General features: G+C 46.7%; 1 protein-coding gene across 3 annotated transcripts in view; it reads right to left on the bottom strand.

The window, feature by feature from the left end:
- The window catches only part of ABCC4 (ATP binding cassette subfamily C member 4 (PEL blood group)), a 220,666-nt gene that overhangs the window by 155,221 nt on the left and 44,978 nt on the right, over window positions 1-20,467 (bottom strand). For 2 of the 3 annotated variants that reach the window (XM_090023501.1, XM_090023509.1), the window contains 4 exons: window positions 19,332-19,581; window positions 14,642-14,746; window positions 10,516-10,605; window positions 9,712-9,903 (listed from right to left, as the gene is read on the bottom strand). In XM_090023501.1, the coding sequence (XP_089879627.1) occupies window positions 9,712-9,903; window positions 10,516-10,605; window positions 14,642-14,746; window positions 19,332-19,581 (637 nt within the window). The remainder of the gene's footprint in view (window positions 1-9,711; window positions 9,904-10,515; window positions 10,606-14,641; window positions 14,747-19,331; window positions 19,582-20,467) is intronic. The other variant, XM_090023518.1, reaches the window with a different exon arrangement.

Genomic DNA, 20,467 nt, shown 5'->3' with positions numbered 1-20,467 from the left:
GAGCACTGTACTTCAAGAAAGATGTTGATAGACTCAAGAGGGTCCAGAGAAGGGCCACTTGTATGGTTAGGGGCTTACAGGACAAGCCCTATGAGGAGAAACTGAGGGACCTGGACCTCTTCAGCCTCCACAAGAGACAGCCGCCTACAAATTCATTAGGGGGACACAGCAAAGGATCAGAGATGCTCTGTTCACCAGGGCACCTCTTGGGGTAATAAGGAACAATGGTGACAAACAGCAGATTTAGGCTAGATATCAGGAAAAACTTCATCATGATAAGGGTGGCCAAAATTTGGAATGGGCTTCCAAGGGTGGTGATGCTCTTCCCTACCTCGGGGGTCTTTAAGAGAAGGCTGCATAGGCATCTGGCTGGGGTCATCTGACCCCAGCACTCTTTCTTGCCTAGGCAGGGAGTCAGACGCAATGATCTGTTGAGGTCCCTTCTGACCCTAGCATCTATGAAAAAAAAACTGTTAAAAGCAAAACTCGTGTCACTTGTGTGTGTTAACTGGGTTTCTGGTAGTAGCCATGTTAGTGTAAGAAACAGGCAGAAAAGGTTCTTTGAGTAGATGTGATATCTTTTATTAGACCAACTGAATAGTTGGAGAAACAGAGCTTAGCAAGCTTTTGGGTTTAAAACCCCCTTTGTCAGGCTGAGGAAGCATCTGTAGTTGGTGTGTGCACTACTCCTGGATGGAATGACTAGTAAAGAAGCCAGAGGATGGTATGCAGGCAAGAAAGCCAGTCAGTGAAAATGTAAATTGAGGCATCAGGGGGTGAGGGACAGGCTGGAGGGGGAGGAGGGGGAAGTGGGATATAGCAGGTAAAAGTGGAGAGGTACTTGGGAAGTCAGATGTCAGTGTGTGCCATAAATCCAATGTCTATATTGAGTCCATGAGTTTTTGTACCTCGGACGTTGAAGAAGTGAAGTTCATAGGCTCGTCTGTTAAAGGTGTTTTGTAAATTCAATCAAGCACCAAACCTCACTAGCCTCATCACTGGAAGAAAACTTCCTACAGCCCAAAACATACCAAATGCATCCAGACCATGCCATGACAAAAAATGCAAAACCTGCCAACATCTCTAGTTCCCCCACAACAGAACCATCACCATTCCTGGATCTTACAGCTGCACCTCCAGAAGCATTATCTCATCCAGTGTACCAAATGCCCTGATGGAAAATATGCGAGAGACAAAACAACCACTGTGCACCAGAAAGAATGCACATCAGACATCTATTAAAGAGAAGAACACCCAACTACCAGTGGGGGCACATTTCTCACAAGAAAACCACTCTCTCTCCAATCTCTCAGTCCTGACCCTCAAAGGGAATTTACAAAATACTTTTCACATACAAGTCTATGAACTTCAGTTCTTCAACCTCCTCAATTCAAAAACTCATGGACTCAATATAGACATTGGATTTATGACACACCATAACCTGCCTGACATCTGACTCCCCAGGTACCTCTCTACTTTTACCTGATACATCCCCCTTCCCCTCTCCCTCCCAGCCTGTCTCTCAACCCCTGATGCCTCAATTTACACTTTAACTGCCTTTCTTGCATGCAGAACAGCCTCTGACTTCTTTACTATTCATTCCACCCAGGAAGAGTACACCAATTGTGTACTTCATCTCAGCCTGATGGAGGGTTTTTAAACACAAAAGCTTGCCAAGATATATTTCTCCAGCTATTCAGTTGGTCTACTAAAAGATATCAGACTGACCCAAAGAACCTTGTCTGCCTTGTATGTGTGAAGGCAGAGCAGGATGAATGCAGCAGGGATGGTAGCCTGTAACAGGGTGCCTTCCCAGTGCTGATTAGATCTTGGCCCACCCATCTCTCTGCCCTTCTGTCGCCTCCCATGCCTTGATGGAAAACTGATTCAGATGTTACCCAGGCAAGAATGCTGCCCATTTAGACCCCTGATGTCTAGGGGTGACATCCGTTCTGCAGCTCCAGAACTTCCCTACACTGTGGTTCCATGCCTCACAGATGGCATCCTTCACCCCCTCCAGGTGTAGTCCCCCCCCTGGGATCTTTGGCTCCACCTTAGGCCCTGGCCCCACTTTCAGGCCACTTGGAATCCCAGGTCTCTTGCTCTGGGCATTCCTCGTGGTGGACCCCTGGCCCTTAGACCCCGCCTTTGGGTCCTGGCCCCAGCATGAATCAGTCAAGGGTACCTCAGGTCAGATCTGAATCACCTGCCTGTTCTCACCCACAAAACTCCACTGCAACCAGTAGGCCTCAGGCCTCTCAAAGATCTAACAGGTCTTGGCTTTCTGCAGCCAGGACTGTGTATGTGTGCGTGTGGTGGCTGGAGGTTATCAGGCACCCCTACCCGCTTTTCACCATGGAGGTTCATGGTCATGACACTTCCTGGGAATGTCATGCCACTGGCAGTCCCACCAGGCCTCCCTACCCTGGCAGGGTACAGTTTTAGGTCATACCCAGGAACTGGGGCCTCTTCCTTCCAACCCATACCTCCGAGTTCATCCTGGCATGGGAGCTTGGCAGGGAGACGTTCTTCCCCTGCTGGCTGGAAAAAGCTAAACTGCCACATCCAGCTCTGAGAGTGGGGCATTAAATGCTTGTGAAAGCAACTAAAGAAAGGAAATAGGCACAGAGTGAGGAGGGTGGCACTCACTCCATCTGCATGTAGAGCATGGGAAACCCCAGCAGCGGGAGGTTCATCTTCAAGAACATCAGCTGCTCCACCAAACCAGGATCCAAGGAGGTGCAGTGGGATGTCACAACATCCTCAGCAATGCTCAACACCCATTCACTAGGAACGCTGGTTGTTGCCAACAAGACAGGTGTTCCCAGGCAACTGTGGCCAGATACTGCCACATCTGGCTGCAAGTTGTGCAATAGACCAAGGGGTCACATTCCAGCGGCTCCATGTCCTCGGTGAGATAAGTAGCCACCAAGGCCTCCATGCTACCTGCCAGATGATGGGGTCTGGTGCCTCTGGACCCCAACACTGATACCATGCCCTTGGCCCACATTGGCAGTAGCTGTGGTGGAGGAGATCGGCTGGTGCTTGGAGTGCTGGCACAGAACAGTGGATCCCCCTCTTCCACATCCCCCTGCCTCTGCCCTTCTGCCTCCCTAACCCTATTTACCAGCACCTCCTTCCAGTGATCGAGGGTTTTGCTGCTGCAGATGCTCCCCTTCACCCTCTAGTCACACATTAGCCAGCATGTGGACCATACTGGATTGCAATGGCTCCAGCCATTTTTTGATGCTCTTCTTCAGCTGCTTTACCTGTATCTGCACCTTTGGTGAAAATGGCTTGCCTCGGTGTCCTCAAGGAGGACCACCAAGATCTAGGAGATGGTATCCCACACTTCGTTAAGGGGATCGCCAATCCTAATCTCCCCGAACAAGGCCACCTCGTGGATGCCCTTCTGTTGCTCGACCAGCCTTTTGAGCATCAGGTATGTGGATTTTGTGCTGCAGAATGCTCAGCTCTGCCTGTTTCTCCCACAGCATTTTGCCTCCCTTAATGCTCCACTGGAATATCCCACCACCCTCCTGCATTTTGACATGAGCTGGCTAGTCATGGCGCCATCACTACCACCACCTGGGAGCCCTGTCCCCTTCCAAAGCATCCCTATGAGGTGGAACTTGTGTGACACACAGTGGACGCCAACAAAATTGGCATCATAGTTTCATAGTTAGTAGGGTGAGAAGGGACCTGAGCAGATCATCAAGTCCAACCCCCTGCCATGGCAAGAAAGAGTACTGGAGTCAAACAACTCCAGCAAGGTGACTGTCTAGCCTTGTCTTAAAAACCCCCAGGGTAGCAGCCAGCACCACTTCACTTAGAAGTTCCAGATCCTAGCCACCCTGAGAAGTAGCGCCTCCTGATGTCTAGTCTGAATTTACCCTCTGCCAGCTTGCGACCATTATTTCTAGTCATTCCTGGTAGTGCTCAGGGGAACAGGGACTCTCCCAATGCCTGCTGGTCCCCTCTGACTAGTTGTAACAGGCCACTAGATCTCCCCTCAGCCTTCTCTTGCAGAGGCTGAACAGGTTCAGGTCCCGTAACCTCTACTCATAGGGCCTGCCCTGCTGCCCCCTGATCATGCAAGTGGCCCTCCTCTGGACCCTCTCCATGTTGTCCTCATCCCTCTTGAAGTGCGGCGCCCAGAACTGGATGCAGTACTCCAGCTGCGGCCTGACCAGTACCGCATACAGGGGGAGTATCACCTCCTTGGACCTCCTTGAGATGCATCTGTGGATGCATGAAAAGGTGCAGTTGGCCTTCCTAACTGCATCCCCACACTGACAGCCCATGTTCATCTTGGAATCAATGATGACTCCAAGATCCTTTTCTGCCTCTGCACTGACGAGAAGGGAGTTCCCCAGCCTGTAGGTATGGTGCTGGTTCTTCCTCCCCAGGTGCATCACCTTGCACTTGTCAGTGTTGAACCCCATCCTATTCTCGTCCACCCACCCCTGTAACCTGTCTAGGTCCGAATGGAGCCTATTCCTTCCTTCCGGCCTGTACCATGCAGTTCATGACCACCATGATCTCCCTCGCCATGTGGGACCCATCCATCACCTCACTTCAAGAGGAGCCCACCAACGCCTTGACTGATGGCACCAGTGCCCTGTGAGGGAGAGGTAGGCATAATCTCCACCCCGGCTGCTCCAGATGTTCAAGGTGAAGTGCAAGGCTACCTGCCGCCCCGCCTTCCACAGCTCCTCCTTCACGTACTCCCTGCAGGCCTCATACAGGGAGGGCATCACTGTCCTGCTAAAGGTGGTGCATGCAGGCACTTGGTAGGATGAGGCCACATGCAGCATGAACCACCTGAACCCTGGACGCTCAACAAAGGAAAAGGGCTGGCCATCCAGAACAAGCATCTCCCCAATGCTCTGGATGACCTTGCTCGCCTTGGGAATGCACCCCACTTTGTCTCCGCCTTTTCCCCCACTGGTCCAGGGTGGCCTGCCTCTGCGTTGGGGGGATGGGGGCTCTAGAGCTAGAAGGGGACTTCTTTTTGGGCACGGTCCCACTGGTGCCAGGCTGAGGAGGAACAAAAGCAAAGGGATCCTGCCTCCTGAGATGCAGCAGCATTGCAGTGGTGGCAAGTGTTTCACCTCCTTGCCCCAGCTGATTTGTTTTCAGCAGTGCTGGTAGGTAGCATACCTGGGATAATCTGCCACTTCCAAATGATTCCACACTACACTACCCACCCATTTTTGGGTGGGGATACCACCTTATCCCCTCCTCAGCAGGCAGAGGCACAACAATATGAGAAGCTGAGCCACCTGCTCCCACAACCTCCTCCAAGATGCTTTCTGGAGAAGGAAACCTGCCTCTAGGAGAACTCTGAGGGGCATGGGGCACAAACTCAGATTCCCCCTTCTTCCCCAGAATTTCCTTGGCTATGGCACGCAGCTCCCCTGCTTCCAGATCCAGCTCCTCTTCTGCCACTGGAAGGCTCATGCTGGCAACTGAAATAGGACTGGCGACCATCATGCTGCTGCTGGTTGTGGTTACTGGTGGTGCTGCAGGTACAGACACAGCTCCCACCTCCTTGCTCCCACTAGCAGTATTAGACACCTCGCTGACAGGAAAGAGAATGTGTCTATGTTGGGGGGGGAGGGGCGGAACTTGCAGCTCTCCCACGCCTGCCAGAAGACCTGGCACCTGCCTTTCCAGCACACTTCATGATGTTTGGTGTGCTGCAAAATGTGTGTGTGTCTATGTGCAATAAATGTAATATATGTTGTGCTCTCCAGCACAGCGATGACACACTGTCAGGGAAAACAAAGATTTCTTATTTTGCGGGGGCAGGGAGGGGTGGGAAGACAGGATAACAAGAACATAAGAGGATTCTGGGGGAAGAATACCCTGAAAGGAATGGATAGCAATAGGGATGACAGGCAAGGGTAAATAGGAAAGGACTGGATAGAACTTGGTGGCAAGAGACTACCTACTACCAAGTCAGAACCCTTCAGACACTGCTGCTGCAACAAAGAGACAGACAGCTCACAAAGGCACACAGATGAATTCACACAGCCTTACAGGTTGTTTCTACGTCCCTCCCCTATAGCACTGTGATTGGAAGGTAACTCAGAGAAAGATCACAGTCACTGGCCAGCTACAGATGTCAATATCAGAGCAGTTCCCCTGCCTTTCTCAGTTTCTGTTTCCTGCATGTCTGCCTTCCGAATCTTCAAATCTTTTCTGAATTGATTCAGAGGCTCTGATTCAGTTCAGACCTTTTAATGGGCCTCTTGATTCAGTTTGGTTTGGAGATTCAGCCACCAAATTGAGCCGAATCTCCTCCAAAACGAATCGGCTACCGAACCTTTGCACAGCCCTATAAGACTTACTCATAGTTATCAAATCTAAAACAATGAGTCCACCTAGCAGATTCTTGCTTCTAATAGCTTGATTTTTTTAAACATGAATTATTCCACTATTTCAACTATTTCCAGTATTTTGTGCAAAGCAGACTACTTTCTGTCAATGTCCTTAACAATTACTGTAATGTTATTCTACAAATTTTCTAGACCTACTGTTATACAGTGTACTAAGTAATATGGCTTTAATTTATTATTTTAATTATTGTAGGGTCTAGAATACCCACCAATGTAAAAGAACCTCATTGCTGCCCCATGCAGGGGGATCTCAACACTCTCACCCTGGTGCTGTAGCAGGCAGGACAACTGTACACCTCCCAGCACAGGACATTGGCCAAGCTGCCACAGCACTTCACAGTTAAACCCACATAACTGCCAGCACAGCAGAAGAAGCAGAGCTCAGCCACTGCCAAGTTTAGGGGGAATACTGCCAGGCAGCAGGTAGGTGGACAGCCTCACACAAGCTTCACCAACTACCACAGCCCAGGGCTACCTTTTGCTTTTTAACAAGCACTCTCTGAGCAAGGAACATTTTAGAGGAGGTTCAGCCCCCATCCCAGAACATATCCACAAGCCCTCTTCTAATGGCTAAAGACCAAATGTAGGTATATGCCCCAAAGTTTTTCAAAGAGTTCATGGGGGCTCAGCTCCTCAAGAAGCAGAAAAGCTCTATCTCCTGTCACTGGGGGACAGGCAAGGCAGCTCTCCCACTGAGACTTATGCAAGTTTTGCACTAACTCATCCTGCTAGAGGATTCTTACAACTAAGCCATACCTGCCATGCTCCTGCCCCCTGACGTGCCAAAGCCCTGTGCCTCCCATGCCTGTCTTCCTCCTGGCATCCAAGGTAGTCCATCTAGCTACTTCCATCTAGCCATCCAAGGTAGTCCTGGACACTCCTTTAGCCCCACAGAGCACCCAGCCACACTGACTCCAGGAGACTGGGTCACTCTTGGATCTGGGTGACAAAGCCCAAAAAGATCTGCTACAGTTGTGGCTCACACAAGGGAAATTACATAAGGCCACCCAGAGCTCAGCAGATCAGCCACTCCACAGGTGAGTCTTGGGGGTTGGAGGTGGATACTACACCTTAGGGGGGCAGGGGAGGACACACTAAGAGAGAAATGCCTCACCAGTCTGCCTTGCTACCATCACAAGCTTACACAGCCAGCTAATAAACATAACCTCAGGTCAACAGCAATCCCAATCACATAAGCCCTCAAAGGTCAGGCAAGGCTGGTACAAACAGGACTGTGACAGCTTGCTGCTGCACTACAGGCCCTGCACAACTGCTTTTTGCTGCCATGAGCTACAGACAGCCTCATGGCCAGGGCTCTCTGGGCCTGAAGCCACATCCAAATGGTCAAGACCACGGGGTACAAGAGCATGTCATTTGATCTTCAGCCACCCTCACCCACTCCTTCCACAAAAGTTCTACCCTCTTCCCTATCCCAGTGACCAGGCATCCACTGCCATCCCAAGAGCTAGGGACAGACACTACACATAAACCACTTTAAGTGATCAGAAACTGATTTAAACCTGTTATAGAACAAATGTTCAGTGCACATAACCAATTTGAAAATGGCTGAAACTGGTCTGCGATAAACTTAGTTGAATGTAGTATCAGACTTAACTAATTTGAGTCAAACTGGTTTATGCAATCTGTTTCAGACCTCCTGTTTAACTTAAACCAGAGTCCCCCAGCATCCCAGATGCTTTGCAGCCCTGGGCTGTGTTCTCTGCGCCAAAGCAAGGCTCCACCCCTCTGCTCCCTGGCTGGAGCTCTGGCAGAGACCACAGGCACAGCATGGTCTGCCTGGCTTCCCCCTCCCCCGCCATCTCCGTACCACTCACTGCTCATGCACAGATTCCCCCCAGCCCCCTCCCACAGCATAGATCATAGCTAGCAGGTGGTATACTAGCTAATGCTGAGAGGTGTCTGTGTAAAGCAGGCAGGACAAAGGCAGACAGAACAGTGTCCACTTAGGGCTTTTTGGAGCTAATCAACAGGTTAGCTGGTAATGTCCCTCCATTCCTTCCTTGGAAAAAGCTGTTTAGGAGCTTGAACTAATGAGAGAGACTTTTGTTTTCTTGATGGGATGCTAAATGCTCTGTTATCAACTCCCTGTGTAGGTCTGCTGTTTAACCAAATGCTGTGCAATTCCCTGATAGTTTCCCCGCTGGTCAGGAGCACCGAGGGAGGGAACCCCTCCCTAATCAGTGTATCCTGCTAGGGCCTGGCCATGCCCCCCATCAGCTCAGCAAGGAAAGGAAAGGAAAGGGAGGGTTGCTGTAGCACCCTCCTGGTTTCTAGTCTAAGCCACAGCAGGCATGTGCCTGCATTTCTTCAGTCCAGAGGCGATGTCTGTACAGTTACAAAGTGGTTCAGTCTAGCCAGGTTAGACTAACCAGCAAAAATTGAATCAAGTCAGGCTCAAGCTTTTTGAATGTCTGTCCCTAGCCAAGGGGTCCCCAGCCTGTTTAAGTGCACCCATTCTCAGTCCTTGGTTGGCTATCCCAACCATACCTAAACTGTTTCCGTATCCCCCTAAGGACTTATCTACTCTCACCCCTGATCCATACAGCTATCCTGCTTGCTCTGCAACCATCTGCCTGCTCTGCCTAGGATTCCTCTCAGTTGCATCTGTCATACTACCTGGCTCTGCTCTGTCTGCATGTCATACTTCCCACAGGGCCCTTTATATACGTGCGAATTGGCTGCAAAGGGATGCAGCAAATATACCTCCTGGAAGCAGCAAAACCCTGCTAGGCATTGTTTTGGCATAACAATGGTTTTCAGCCAGTGTACAGCCCAGGCAGACTGTGCATAGGCAAAAGAGACTTTCTCCAGGGTGTAAGTGACCACTGTTGCCTCCAAAGATCACAGGACACTATACAAGGCAAGCTCAGTGGCCATGCAGACAAGTTACTGGGTAAACTGTATCCACACAGTGCACTTAAACCCTCAAAGCATGACTGAAATATGGGAAAATACCACTGAGATGGGCAGGTATGCAAGAGGCAATTAAGTGGCATTTCATCCCTCAACTTGACAAAACAGGATTCTCCCCTAGTGCTTTCCAAATTTGTCTTAGCTTCCCAAAAACAGATATCCCTCTAGCGAGCTTATTTCAAATTACAGACATTTGTTCTATACCCGAGTCAAAAAACAAGTGCTGCATAATATTAAATGCAATTCATTCATCTCATTATTAAAAACCCATTCAATACACTACAGTAAATGCCAATACTTATAGCAACATTAGGGTGAAAATAAGCAGGGCTCTTGCTAAAATTAAATCAGAATGCAAAGGAAAACAACTTACTTTTTTGAGAGCACAAACTTTTAGAACTTTTTCATATTTTTCTTTTACATATTCTTTGTCAAATAGAATGTTACTCCGCACTGTGCCAGAAAAAACCCAGGGCTGCTGAGAAACATAGGCAATTCTTCCTCTAACATTTATTAAACCTTCATCTTTAGGCACTTCACCAAGTACAGCACTTAGTAGAGAAGACTGAAAGATATTTTTTAAAGAGTTAAAACTATTTCTTATGAAGGCAGTAGACAAAATTCAGAAAGACTCCTCATGCACTACTTGTGTGTTCAGAAAATAAATTCTGCACTTTATGCAAAAAAGTCTTGATAAAAAATTTCAAAGGCATCCAAACTTCTATAAACGGGACTTAGGTTTCAAAGTCCACCAAGTATTGTTGAACTTTTGTCCTTTACCTGAATTACTGATTGCATTTAAGAATATAATTTTGACAATTTACTAAAAAAAATTTTATTGTACTAAAAGTGTCACTTAAATTAGCGCATACCAGGCCAAATTTAATAATGCAATGAATTTAAAATTTTTAAAATTTAACTTGTTTATTCAAATAAGTACAAATTCAATATAATACATTTCAAATACATCCAGAAAGTAGAATATCTGGGAATGTACATTTCAAACTTTATTCCTCACTGTAAGCAGACTTTGCAAGCTGGTATGCACATATAATTTCTAACACCACAAAACATAAGAACTGTGTTTGTGTATTTTCAAGTTCATAAGTCTACAATGTATACAGTCAATATAACTGTAAAGCAACAATGCAAAACACAGCAATGCATTAAGACTTACTTTCCCAGCTCCTACAGGGCCAATCACAGCCAGTAATTCTCCTGGTCTGACAGTAAACGAAAGCTGTGCAAGTGTTGGGACTCCCGCGCTCTAAAAGTTTGTTAAAGAGAAAAAACCCACTTTTTAATTGTCTGGAAAACACATATACTCTTTAATACAATGAATGATGCATATAAATTAGGAAATACATCTCAACTTAAAAAGATTATTTAAAATTCCTTAAGTTTTATCTATTTCTAGTATATATCTACTTTACCTTATATCGTTTATACATAAGGATCTCTGGACATGCTTTGAATCTCTGCACCCTAACTATAACTGTAATATTGCCTGTTTTACTAGAAATGGAAAGCATACCTTAACCTATAAGTTTTTCTAAACAATAAATTCTAAAAACCTGATGCAGCTACTATTGATGTCAGTGGCTTTTGAATCAAGGCATGCCTCTAATCTGTACTTCCACAGCACTACGTACATCAAATAATAATTTAATTACAACAATTCAAATAATAAGAAGTATAAATAAAAATAGATGGTGTTACAATAGTGAGAAAAGACAAACTACATCCAGCCAGTGTAAGAGAAGTGGAGTGAAATAAGAGGTCAGCACTTTCAGTATAGAAGGTGATTATGCCCAAAATCTAACATTTTTAACCCCAGTCCCAATCATTAGCCACTTCTGAAAATGTAAATCAAATAAAATCAGTTTAGTTTCTTTGCAAATATTTACAGGGGCCAAATCATTCCATTTTTGTTTTTTAAGAATGTAACGTGGAAGCCAATCCTGTCTCTCAAAGTTCACATAAGGATAGTAGATCTCTACATTATTTCCAGATCAAGATAGTATCCAAAAAGCAAAATACATTCCTTGCTGATCTTGAACTCTCTTGGTGTGCAGAATTAAAAAAAAAACATTTTTAGTTGTATTATCCTCCACTAGGTGGCAGCAATGGGACATTTTTGACAGTATGTTACATGTTGATTTCTCAAGCAGACAAACATTATCAGCTGATAATGATTTCACTGTAGTTACCCCAATCTGGGCCAGATCTCTAGCTAACATATATGTTTATTTTAAAGAGGAAAATGTGGGCATTGACTTGCAGATGTGGGCATTGGTCCTTATGCCTCAGCTGACCTGCTGCTGCACTTTGACATTGCCTCAAATGGCCCCAAGGTCCTCAGTTTTTCCTGCCATCCAGTTGAGAGTGCCAGGATCAGGGAGGTTGCCATGTCCATAGGCTGCCACTGCCAGGGACTGCAGGTATGTGCACCGTGAGGTTCCAAGAGCAAAGTCAAGGGTTTGCTGAAGTGCCAGAACTGGCACATGCCCATGCCGCAGGAACACAATGCCTAGTGGCCAGGAGCAGGCAGCAGAGCCCTATGGCTCAGACCAGGGCTGTGCAGCACTGCTGATGCCCAGATAGGCCCACCAAAGAAATTCACAGTGGCCAGGAGCAGGCAACAGCTGGCCTCAAGCCCCAGAGAGCAGGATAAATGCCAGACAGGGGCTGCTGAGGAGCCACTCCTTACCCCATGGCTGAAGGGGATCTCAGCCATGGTGTTCTGTCCCTGGCTGGAGTTTGGGGCCCAGCGGATTGGCTGACCAGGAACAAATCTGCTCCTGGTTAACATCTACACGTATCCATGGACACTTCTCCATGTGCTTCAGGGGTGGGGAGGGGCGTGCTTTAATTAGAGTAGCTCTAATTAAAGTGCCACAGCGTCTCGTGTATCAGTGTCCCTGTGCGGCAAAGGCACTTGAACTAAAGCTCATTAAAGCCATTTTGAAGGAAGGGGATGCTGACACAAAATGCAGAGGCTGGCTGGAGCACATTAATTAGCACACTCCAACAGACTCGATTAATCGAGCCTGCTCTGGCATACTATAATTTACAGCATGTCAGAGCAGCCTCCCAGCACATCTACAAGCACCCTGTATTTTTTGGTAATAGAGAAAAGCGGGTTAGACTAATCTTACACGCATTAACCTGCTGCATTTGGTGCACATTACATTAATCTAATGAGCATTAAAGCATGTCATGTAGACGCACCATCTGTGTCCTAAGAAAATGCTGACACAAACCAATGTAGATGGAATTGTGAAGTCTAAGTGTTCTGGCAACATTTATATAGCCTTTCATATACATGAAGAATTTTTAAATGTTTAAATAATATTTGTTGAATGCAGACATCCTCTACAGACTCAAGTTATATTTCAGTTGTGCAACTTTACTTTTATTCGAATTGTTTTAATACATTTTTGATTTATCTTTCATGTATTTTCTTCCTTTTTTCTTCAAAAGCAATTTTGAGCTTACAATGGTCTGAGTACATTTTAAAAGAGTAATCTATAACTGAGCAGTATAGCTACTATCATAATTTAAAGAAAAAAAAAGAAAAGATAATCTTTTCCCATTAGCTGCTGTGAACTTCCAGTCTCAACACTGATATATGCAAGAGCACTGAGCTGCCTCCAGACTAATAAGATGATCCACAGCTAGTCATTTCATTAAAATGCACAAAAAAGTAAAACCTGAAAACATGCTATAATCAGTTCACTATAGTCCATACTGCAAAATGTTATATTCTTGATGAGCAACAAAACATATCTGAGCTACAAGAGAAATGCTATTCAATCATGAGAAAAAGTAACTAGAAATAAAAGAAGCATTTTAGTTAACCACTTTTAAAATACAGCTGTGTCTTAAAGTTATGATTCAGTTAAATTCATAGCATTTTAATAACTGCCATATAATTTTGGCTTTACCTACTGAAAAGTTTATATATACAGGCAGTTCTCATCTTCCAGTGGCTCAACTAGTGGTGATCCACACTTGCAGTGCTCCACATTTTACATGTTATTACTTACAGCAGTGATCCTTGCACTTCCAGCATTGCATGTCATCCAGCCCACAGCCCGCAACCTGCTCTGGGACTCATAGCTGTGGTACCTAGGTGAGCCCCACACTGCCGAGGTCACCTTCACCTGCCCCAGGATCTGTGCCCAGCCGAGCAGGGGCCCGTGTGGCTGTGAAGCCACCTGGGGCCAGGGCCGGGGCCAAGCCACAGCGGGGCGCAGCACCCCTAGGACTGGTGCCCACCTGTGCCCGGCTGCGGAGCCGCAGCAACCTGTGGGTGGGCAGCAGCTTCATGAGGCCCAGCCCTGGGGGTCCCTGGACACCGCTGCCTGGTGGGGGTGGCTGTGGCGGAAAGAAAGTGGTGGCGGCAAGTGCCCTCAAACTTCCTGCCCCCTCTGTGCTGCTCCCCAGGAAGGTGGGGCACTGCAGCAGGATGCCCCTGTCTAGCTGGGGACACATGGCGCTCCCATGAGCACAGAGTGAGGCAAGAGCACCAACCTGTCTTGGGGCCTGGATGGGGGAGGTGCCTCACCTCCTGGCAGGGCGGCAGCATGTGGGGCTCCTAGGCAGAGCTCCAAGCTCCATGGAGAAAGGCTTCCTCCCTTCTACTCAGCAGTGTAAGTCAGGCAGCAAGTGCCTCATGTGGGGCGGGGCCTAGAAATAGCTGTTGCTGCAGCTGGCAGTCGGGTGCTCCAGCCAACACTGCCTCATGCACTACCCTGGCCCCAGCTGCTCTGCTACTCCTCCACTGCACTAGGGCCATGCTGGTTCCTACACTGGCTCCATCCCCATTGACATCCTGCCTTAGCTTGCTCTCCTCTACTTGCTCACCATTCCTGTCAACACAGGGTTATGGGGGGCTATAGCAGTTGCTGTCTCTTGGCTTTTCATCCCAGTGTGAGTAATTATTTATACAGTCAGAATCAACATGGTCTATAGTAAAATTGAACAGTTGATTAAATAAAATTAAATAGTTGATTTAAATATGGTGTTTATGGTCATTTCTATAAAAAGTTGGGCATCAGGCCCTTGCTCAGGAACATAACCCCCTATTATAATATTATTTCTATGGGAAAATCAGATTCGACTTACAGCGCCCTTTCCAGGAACGTAACCCACTGTAAATGCAAGGACTGCCTGTACATGAGAACTAATACAAATGCTTCCACAAAGAATTATTTAGATGAAGAATACTTGTAGCACCAAGTACAATATAGATTTATATACACAGATACTTAAATGGAGTTTTGTGGAGAGAAAATTACCTTATCCCAATAACAAGTCAAGTCTTGAACATGAAGCAAAATATTCCCATTGTTACTCTGCAGCTGTGACCTTAAAGTTGAAATCTCATCAAGGACCAGAAAGTTCTGTAGTAAAAGAAAACACAAGGAAAGGAAAGGAAAGGAAAGGAAAGGAAAGGAAAGGAAAAATGAATGGTTTCTGAGCATAGGGTATACAAATCCATGTTATCTGTGAGAAAAATACTCCAACCTCAATATCATGTTACTGAAACCAAGTCCAAGGATTTCATATTAAATTAACTGCATCTGTACCTATTTTACTTACAGGTTCATCCATAAGTGCATTTTTCATAGTTTGGGGGGAAAAAACACACTTGTTTTGTTTCTGGATTTCTCTCTCATGAGAAAGTCTGTATCACAATAAACCCTCACCTTCCATGAAAAAAGGAGGCTCTTCCACAACTGTAACATCTTCACCTTGCACTCTCCTCTACATTGGGTGGACCATCATTTAATCAAATAAAATAGCATATTTTTCTTGGAGGTTTTTTGTTTTTTTCTATTTGGTTTATTAATGAATTCAACTTATCAAATTTTATAATAAATTTAACATTTAAAGATATATCCAATCCCCTAAAACATACAAAGAGACAGATATGTATCTTCTATCTACATTAAACTAAGTCACTGTTCACAAGTCTTCTGTTGTTTTTTCTTCTTCCTTCGGGCCTTGACAGTTTAATATTCTGATGCATCTTTGATCTAGTCAAAAACAGGACAGGAGTGAAGACGAACAGATCACTTCCACTCAGCTCAACTCTTGTTCTAGTCTTTGCTAATGCACCTTCTTAGCCATCTACATTTCAACATGCTTGGCACTAGAGTTCAGGGCAGAGAAAATAAGGCTTCAAACAGTACTGTCCAGAGCCAAAAAACATGCAAGGCTGGCAGGGGAAACCAACACCCCCAGGACTAGTCCTATCCACTATCTAAGTCCAGCAGTCCCTCTAGCTTGAGGCCTAAATGTTTAACAAACTTGCTAACTCTACCTTCCAAATTCAAGTTAATTCACATTCCTCCAGCATCCCAGGATGCTCTGCATCTCCCCCACAACCACTCCCCTCACAGGGCAGATGGGCTAGCCTTGGCCCAAACTGTCTGCTCCAGCAGAGCAGGGAGGTGTACTGTAGTGCTCCTCACCCCCACCCCTCCCGGCTTCTGCCTGGGCCACTGCAGGCATGTGGCTGCATTTCGAGAATCAAAAGTGTACGTCTGTGTGGCAGGAGTATCGCTACTGGAGCCCTTCTAGTGATGACTCCGCCCTCCTGTTATGGGCCAACTGCCTGCTTACTCGCCTGCCATGCCTTGATCTTAATTGATTAATTGGTTGATGTAATTAGCAGGAGGCAGCCCCACTTTATGCACCCCGGTGCCAGGGGGCGCTATCTGCGGCTCCTTTTCCTCCCCTACACAGCAGTCCAAGCCTCGTAGATGGTACTGACGTGGTTTTGACTTGGGCCCTGTTGCAACTTGGCCCTCTCCTTTACCCCCTTGGGGCTACTCGCTGCCCCCTTGCTCTGGGGCTTCCCACTGCCCCCTTGCTCTGGGGCCTCTCGCTCCTTGTGGCCCTCTCTCTGGGCTCCTCACTGCCCCCTCGCTCTGGGGCTGGGGTCAATGCACCCCAAATACTACGCCCTCTCTGGCGCCAAGGTCCCCATGCTCCCGTGGAGCCACTATGAGGCCTCCTCCAACCCCTAATAGCTTCACCTGGTCCTCTGGTTGAAAGAGCAAACCAAAAAACACAGAGCCCCTGGGCTATAACATAAAAAGCTCAGCCATCCGGCCAAACAATGTTCTATCCCTACCAGGAAAACACTCCAACCCCAGCAGCGACCAGGGGACGCTCACACAGTCAGAGTCCTCCCCTCCATCTGTACTACCTGAGCTCCTCCTCCCCCTCTGTCACCAGAGGGGAACTGCCCTCCTGGCCTCCTGCCTGAGCTTAAAGGGGCCAGGCCCTGCCCCTTTCTGTCAGCTGGCTCCCCAGCGGTTGTCCTGGCAACCAGCACCTGCTACCCTGGCTGCCCTGGTAACTGACAGCTGGGCCTCCCCCTTCTTGCCACTAGGGGTCTCTCCCAAGCTGTTTTCTGCTCTCAGGCACAGGGCACCTGAGTGCTCTGCAACAGTCTGTCTACTTACTTATCAATTCAATCTATGCAGCTTAAACTAACCTGCAAAAATTAAATCAATTCAGCCTCGGGCTTTTTAACCGTCTGTTCTGAGCCTACTTGTGCTAGTTCTAATATGTTTCTTAATCTATATGCATAAACTATCACCTACTTAAATTATAAAAATGTATGTATGCACAACAACATATGGGAGCTTCTACTGTAATCAGCTAACATGGCAATCAAGTATCTATATATAAATCATTTTCTTCTCTTAGAAGAAATAAATTGTTACTTTTGGACGTTCATACATGCCACAGGGGTTTACTTTGATATAATCCTTCCTAAATTATACTGCCTTGGATGCAGGGGTAGCAGTGGACATAGTCTTCCTGAACTTTTGGAAGGCCTTCGACACTGTCTCTCACCCCAGTCTCATTAAGGAACTGGAGGACTGTGGTGTCAATACCTACACAGTCAAATGGGTCGCTAACTGGCTGGAGAGTCACACCCAGAAAGTGGTAGTGGACGGGTCATTTTCGACCTAGAGGGATGTGGGCAGTGGGGTTCCACAGGGCTCGGTCCTTGGGCCCACGCTGTTCAACATTTTCATCAATGACTTGGACAAGGGGGTAAAAAGCACCCTGTTAAATTTGCTGATGACACTAAAATGTGGGGGGATGTGGCTAGAAGGAAGGAATAGGCTACAATCAGACCTAGATAGGTTACAGGGGTGGGCAGATGAGAATAGGATGGGATTCAACACTGACAAGTGCAAGGTGATGCACCTGGGGAGAAACAACCAGCACCATACCTACAGGCTGGGGAACTCCCTTCTTGTCAGTACAGAGACAGAAAAGGATCTTGGAATCATCATTGATGCCAAGATGAATATGGGTCGGCAGTGTGGGGATGCAGTTAGGAAGGCCAACTGCACCTTGTCATGAATCCACAGATGCATCTCAAGCAGATCCAAGGAGGTAATACTCCCCTTCTATGCGACACTGGTCAGGACACAGCTGGAGTACTGTGTCCAGTTCTGGGCATCACACTTCAATAGGGATATGGACAATATGGAGAGGGTCCAGAGAAGGGCCACTCGCATGATCAGGGGGCAGCAGGGCAGGCCCTACGAGGAGAGGCTATGTGACCTGAACCTGTTCAGCCTCCACAAGAGAAGGCTGAGGGGGGATCTAGTGGCCTGTTACAAACTAGTCAGAGGGAACCAACAGGCACTGGGGGAGTTGCTGTTCCCCCAAGCACTACCAGGAGTGACTAGGAATAACCATCACAAGCGGGCAGATGGTAGATTCAGACCAGACATCAGGAGGCGCTACTTCACGGTCAGGGTGGCTAGGATCTGGAACCAACTTCCAAGAGAAGTGTTGCTGGCTCCTACCCTTGGGTCTTTAAGAGGAAGCTAGATGAACCCCTTGCTGGGGTTGTTTGACTCCAGTATTCTTTCCTGCCATGGCAGGGGGTCAGACTCGATCTGCTCAGGTCCCTTCCAACCCTACAAACTATGAAACTATAAACTGAAGCGCTGGGTCTTTAAAAACACCACTTCAATTTAGGGTGAAGTAAATCCTCATGGGTGTACACAAGGGTCAGGCCTGACCCTTACCTGCCTCTCTGGCAGCAGGGAGGGGAGGGCAAGCTGCTGGCAGACCAAGTGGTCCCTGGGGTGAGGGGAGAGGGGGAGCTGGTGCTTCCCTTCGTGGCAGCTGCGGCACCCCCCGACAGCACCCACCCACCAGCACCCAGCCTGAGCAGTCCCAGAGGACACCGCAGCTGCGAAGGAAAGCACCAGGCTCCCATGCAGCTCAGGGAGGCCGGCTTTGGGGGGAAGGAGGGAGGGAAAAAAGATCAGGCTCACCGCTTTTTTTTCCCCTTCAGTAAAGCCTGCTTGCACAGGCTGCCTCCAGGCTGCCTGCACAGGTTACCTGCTCAGCCCCTGAGATGCACAAGGCCTGGTGCTTCCCTCGATGCCAAACTGAACCAGATAAATAAAAGGCAGAGATATTCTATTTTGCTTTGTCCCCAAGTCATTTAACGTGCATTACACAGCTGACATGTGCAAACAGCCTGCCATTAAAGCGTATTACAACACCAACACGTGCAAACAGCAGCACCATTAAAGCGGTGCAAAAGGGCATTAAGCCATTTTAAAGGCCAATTTTGTGGCATGTGCAAATGGCCTTTGTCTTGTGTTTGCACCCTAAGTTGTTGACAAAACTACTACAAGGTAATTAATCCCAGCTGCTTTCCATGATTGCCATGGCAATACAAAGTATATGGAGTACACAACTCTACTTCACCACATTCCTTTGCACACAATCAAATTCTTCTTTGTTCCATATCTTCCATGCACTGTTTTTTTTTCCCAGATGGTACCATATATAAAGGTATTCCATTCTGGACATCAGCTACATTACAGAATTTCAAACCACATTAAGAAATCACTTTTGTTGGAAAAGCTAAAGTATATGATGGAAAGTAAAGTAGTAAATATTTCCATAACAAATTAAATCTAAAGACTGTACCTTGATTCGCCGTATGCTAACCACTGCTTCAGATGCTCTCTCAATAGCCGCAGGGAAGAAGAGAGTTACTGTCAGTCTTACTGCACCATACAGTGACACCGCAACAAACACCCGACTTGCAGAGATAACATTGCCAAGTAGAACATATGTCATGAAAGTCATAAAAACTGTTATTTTGCTTGCAACAAAGAAAGATGCCAAGTTCAGTCCTCGAAGGTAGGAGCTTTTAAGAACCATGGAAATTTCCTTCCTAAAAATGCAAAACAAAATTCACCAGATTCAAAACCATTGGTATACTACATCATTCATAAGGCTTCTTTCTCATGACTACTGGTTTCAACAACACAAAACACCTCAGTATCAGTAGCAGCATTTTATTATTACGTACTAGAATTTGTTTTAAATCCTTTGTGATGCAGGTAAAAAATGGACAAGCACTGACTGAAAGAAAACGTTGCGCATGGGAAATATAACAAGAACAGAGACTTTCAGACAAAGATGAGAATAATAGTTAAATACAAGATTCTTTAGTTTGAGCTATAGCAGGGTAATGCACCTGGCAGCTCACAGAACCACAGGGGAAGCAAATCATCCACATGCTTGTGGCACCAGGGGGAGAGGCTCACATGGCAGCAACGGTGGGGGGGTTTATGGTACTCGCATGGTAGGAGAGTTGCAAGCAATAAGAGGCCTGGGCCCATAACTTGTGTAGCATGTAGCCTCTGGCCACTCTGAAGTTGGGAAGCTCTGAGCTATAGAAAAGTAAAGTGCCAAATCAAAGACTATTTTATTAAAAGGTAACATAAAATTAAGTATTATCATTTAAGCATCACTATGAACTGTTCTATTTGCCAACAATTTTAATAAATTCTTTACTTGTTCTTAGTTTTTTTTTTGTGGGTTTTCTTCCAGGAGTAAAGACAAATATATTCAGTTACACAGTCTGAATATCCAGAGATACTCTCTCTCACCATTTGCAATATCAAGTAAAGTTAATCATATAATGCCTATTAAGAAATAAAAAAGTTTAAAAATGATGCAGCCTTGAGCTCATCAGTGCTCTCACCTATGAAGATAAGCTCACCTATGAAGTGCTGGTTCAAAATAACCATGTAGTTGGTTAACTGTCTAATCAG

This window comes from Crocodylus siamensis, chromosome 1 (assembly GCF_052110815.1).
Source record: "Crocodylus siamensis isolate JL-2025a chromosome 1, ASM5211081v1, whole genome shotgun sequence".
Lineage (NCBI taxonomy): Eukaryota > Metazoa > Chordata > Crocodylia > Crocodylidae > Crocodylus > Crocodylus siamensis.
This window is presented reverse-complemented; position numbering and strand designations above follow the sequence as displayed.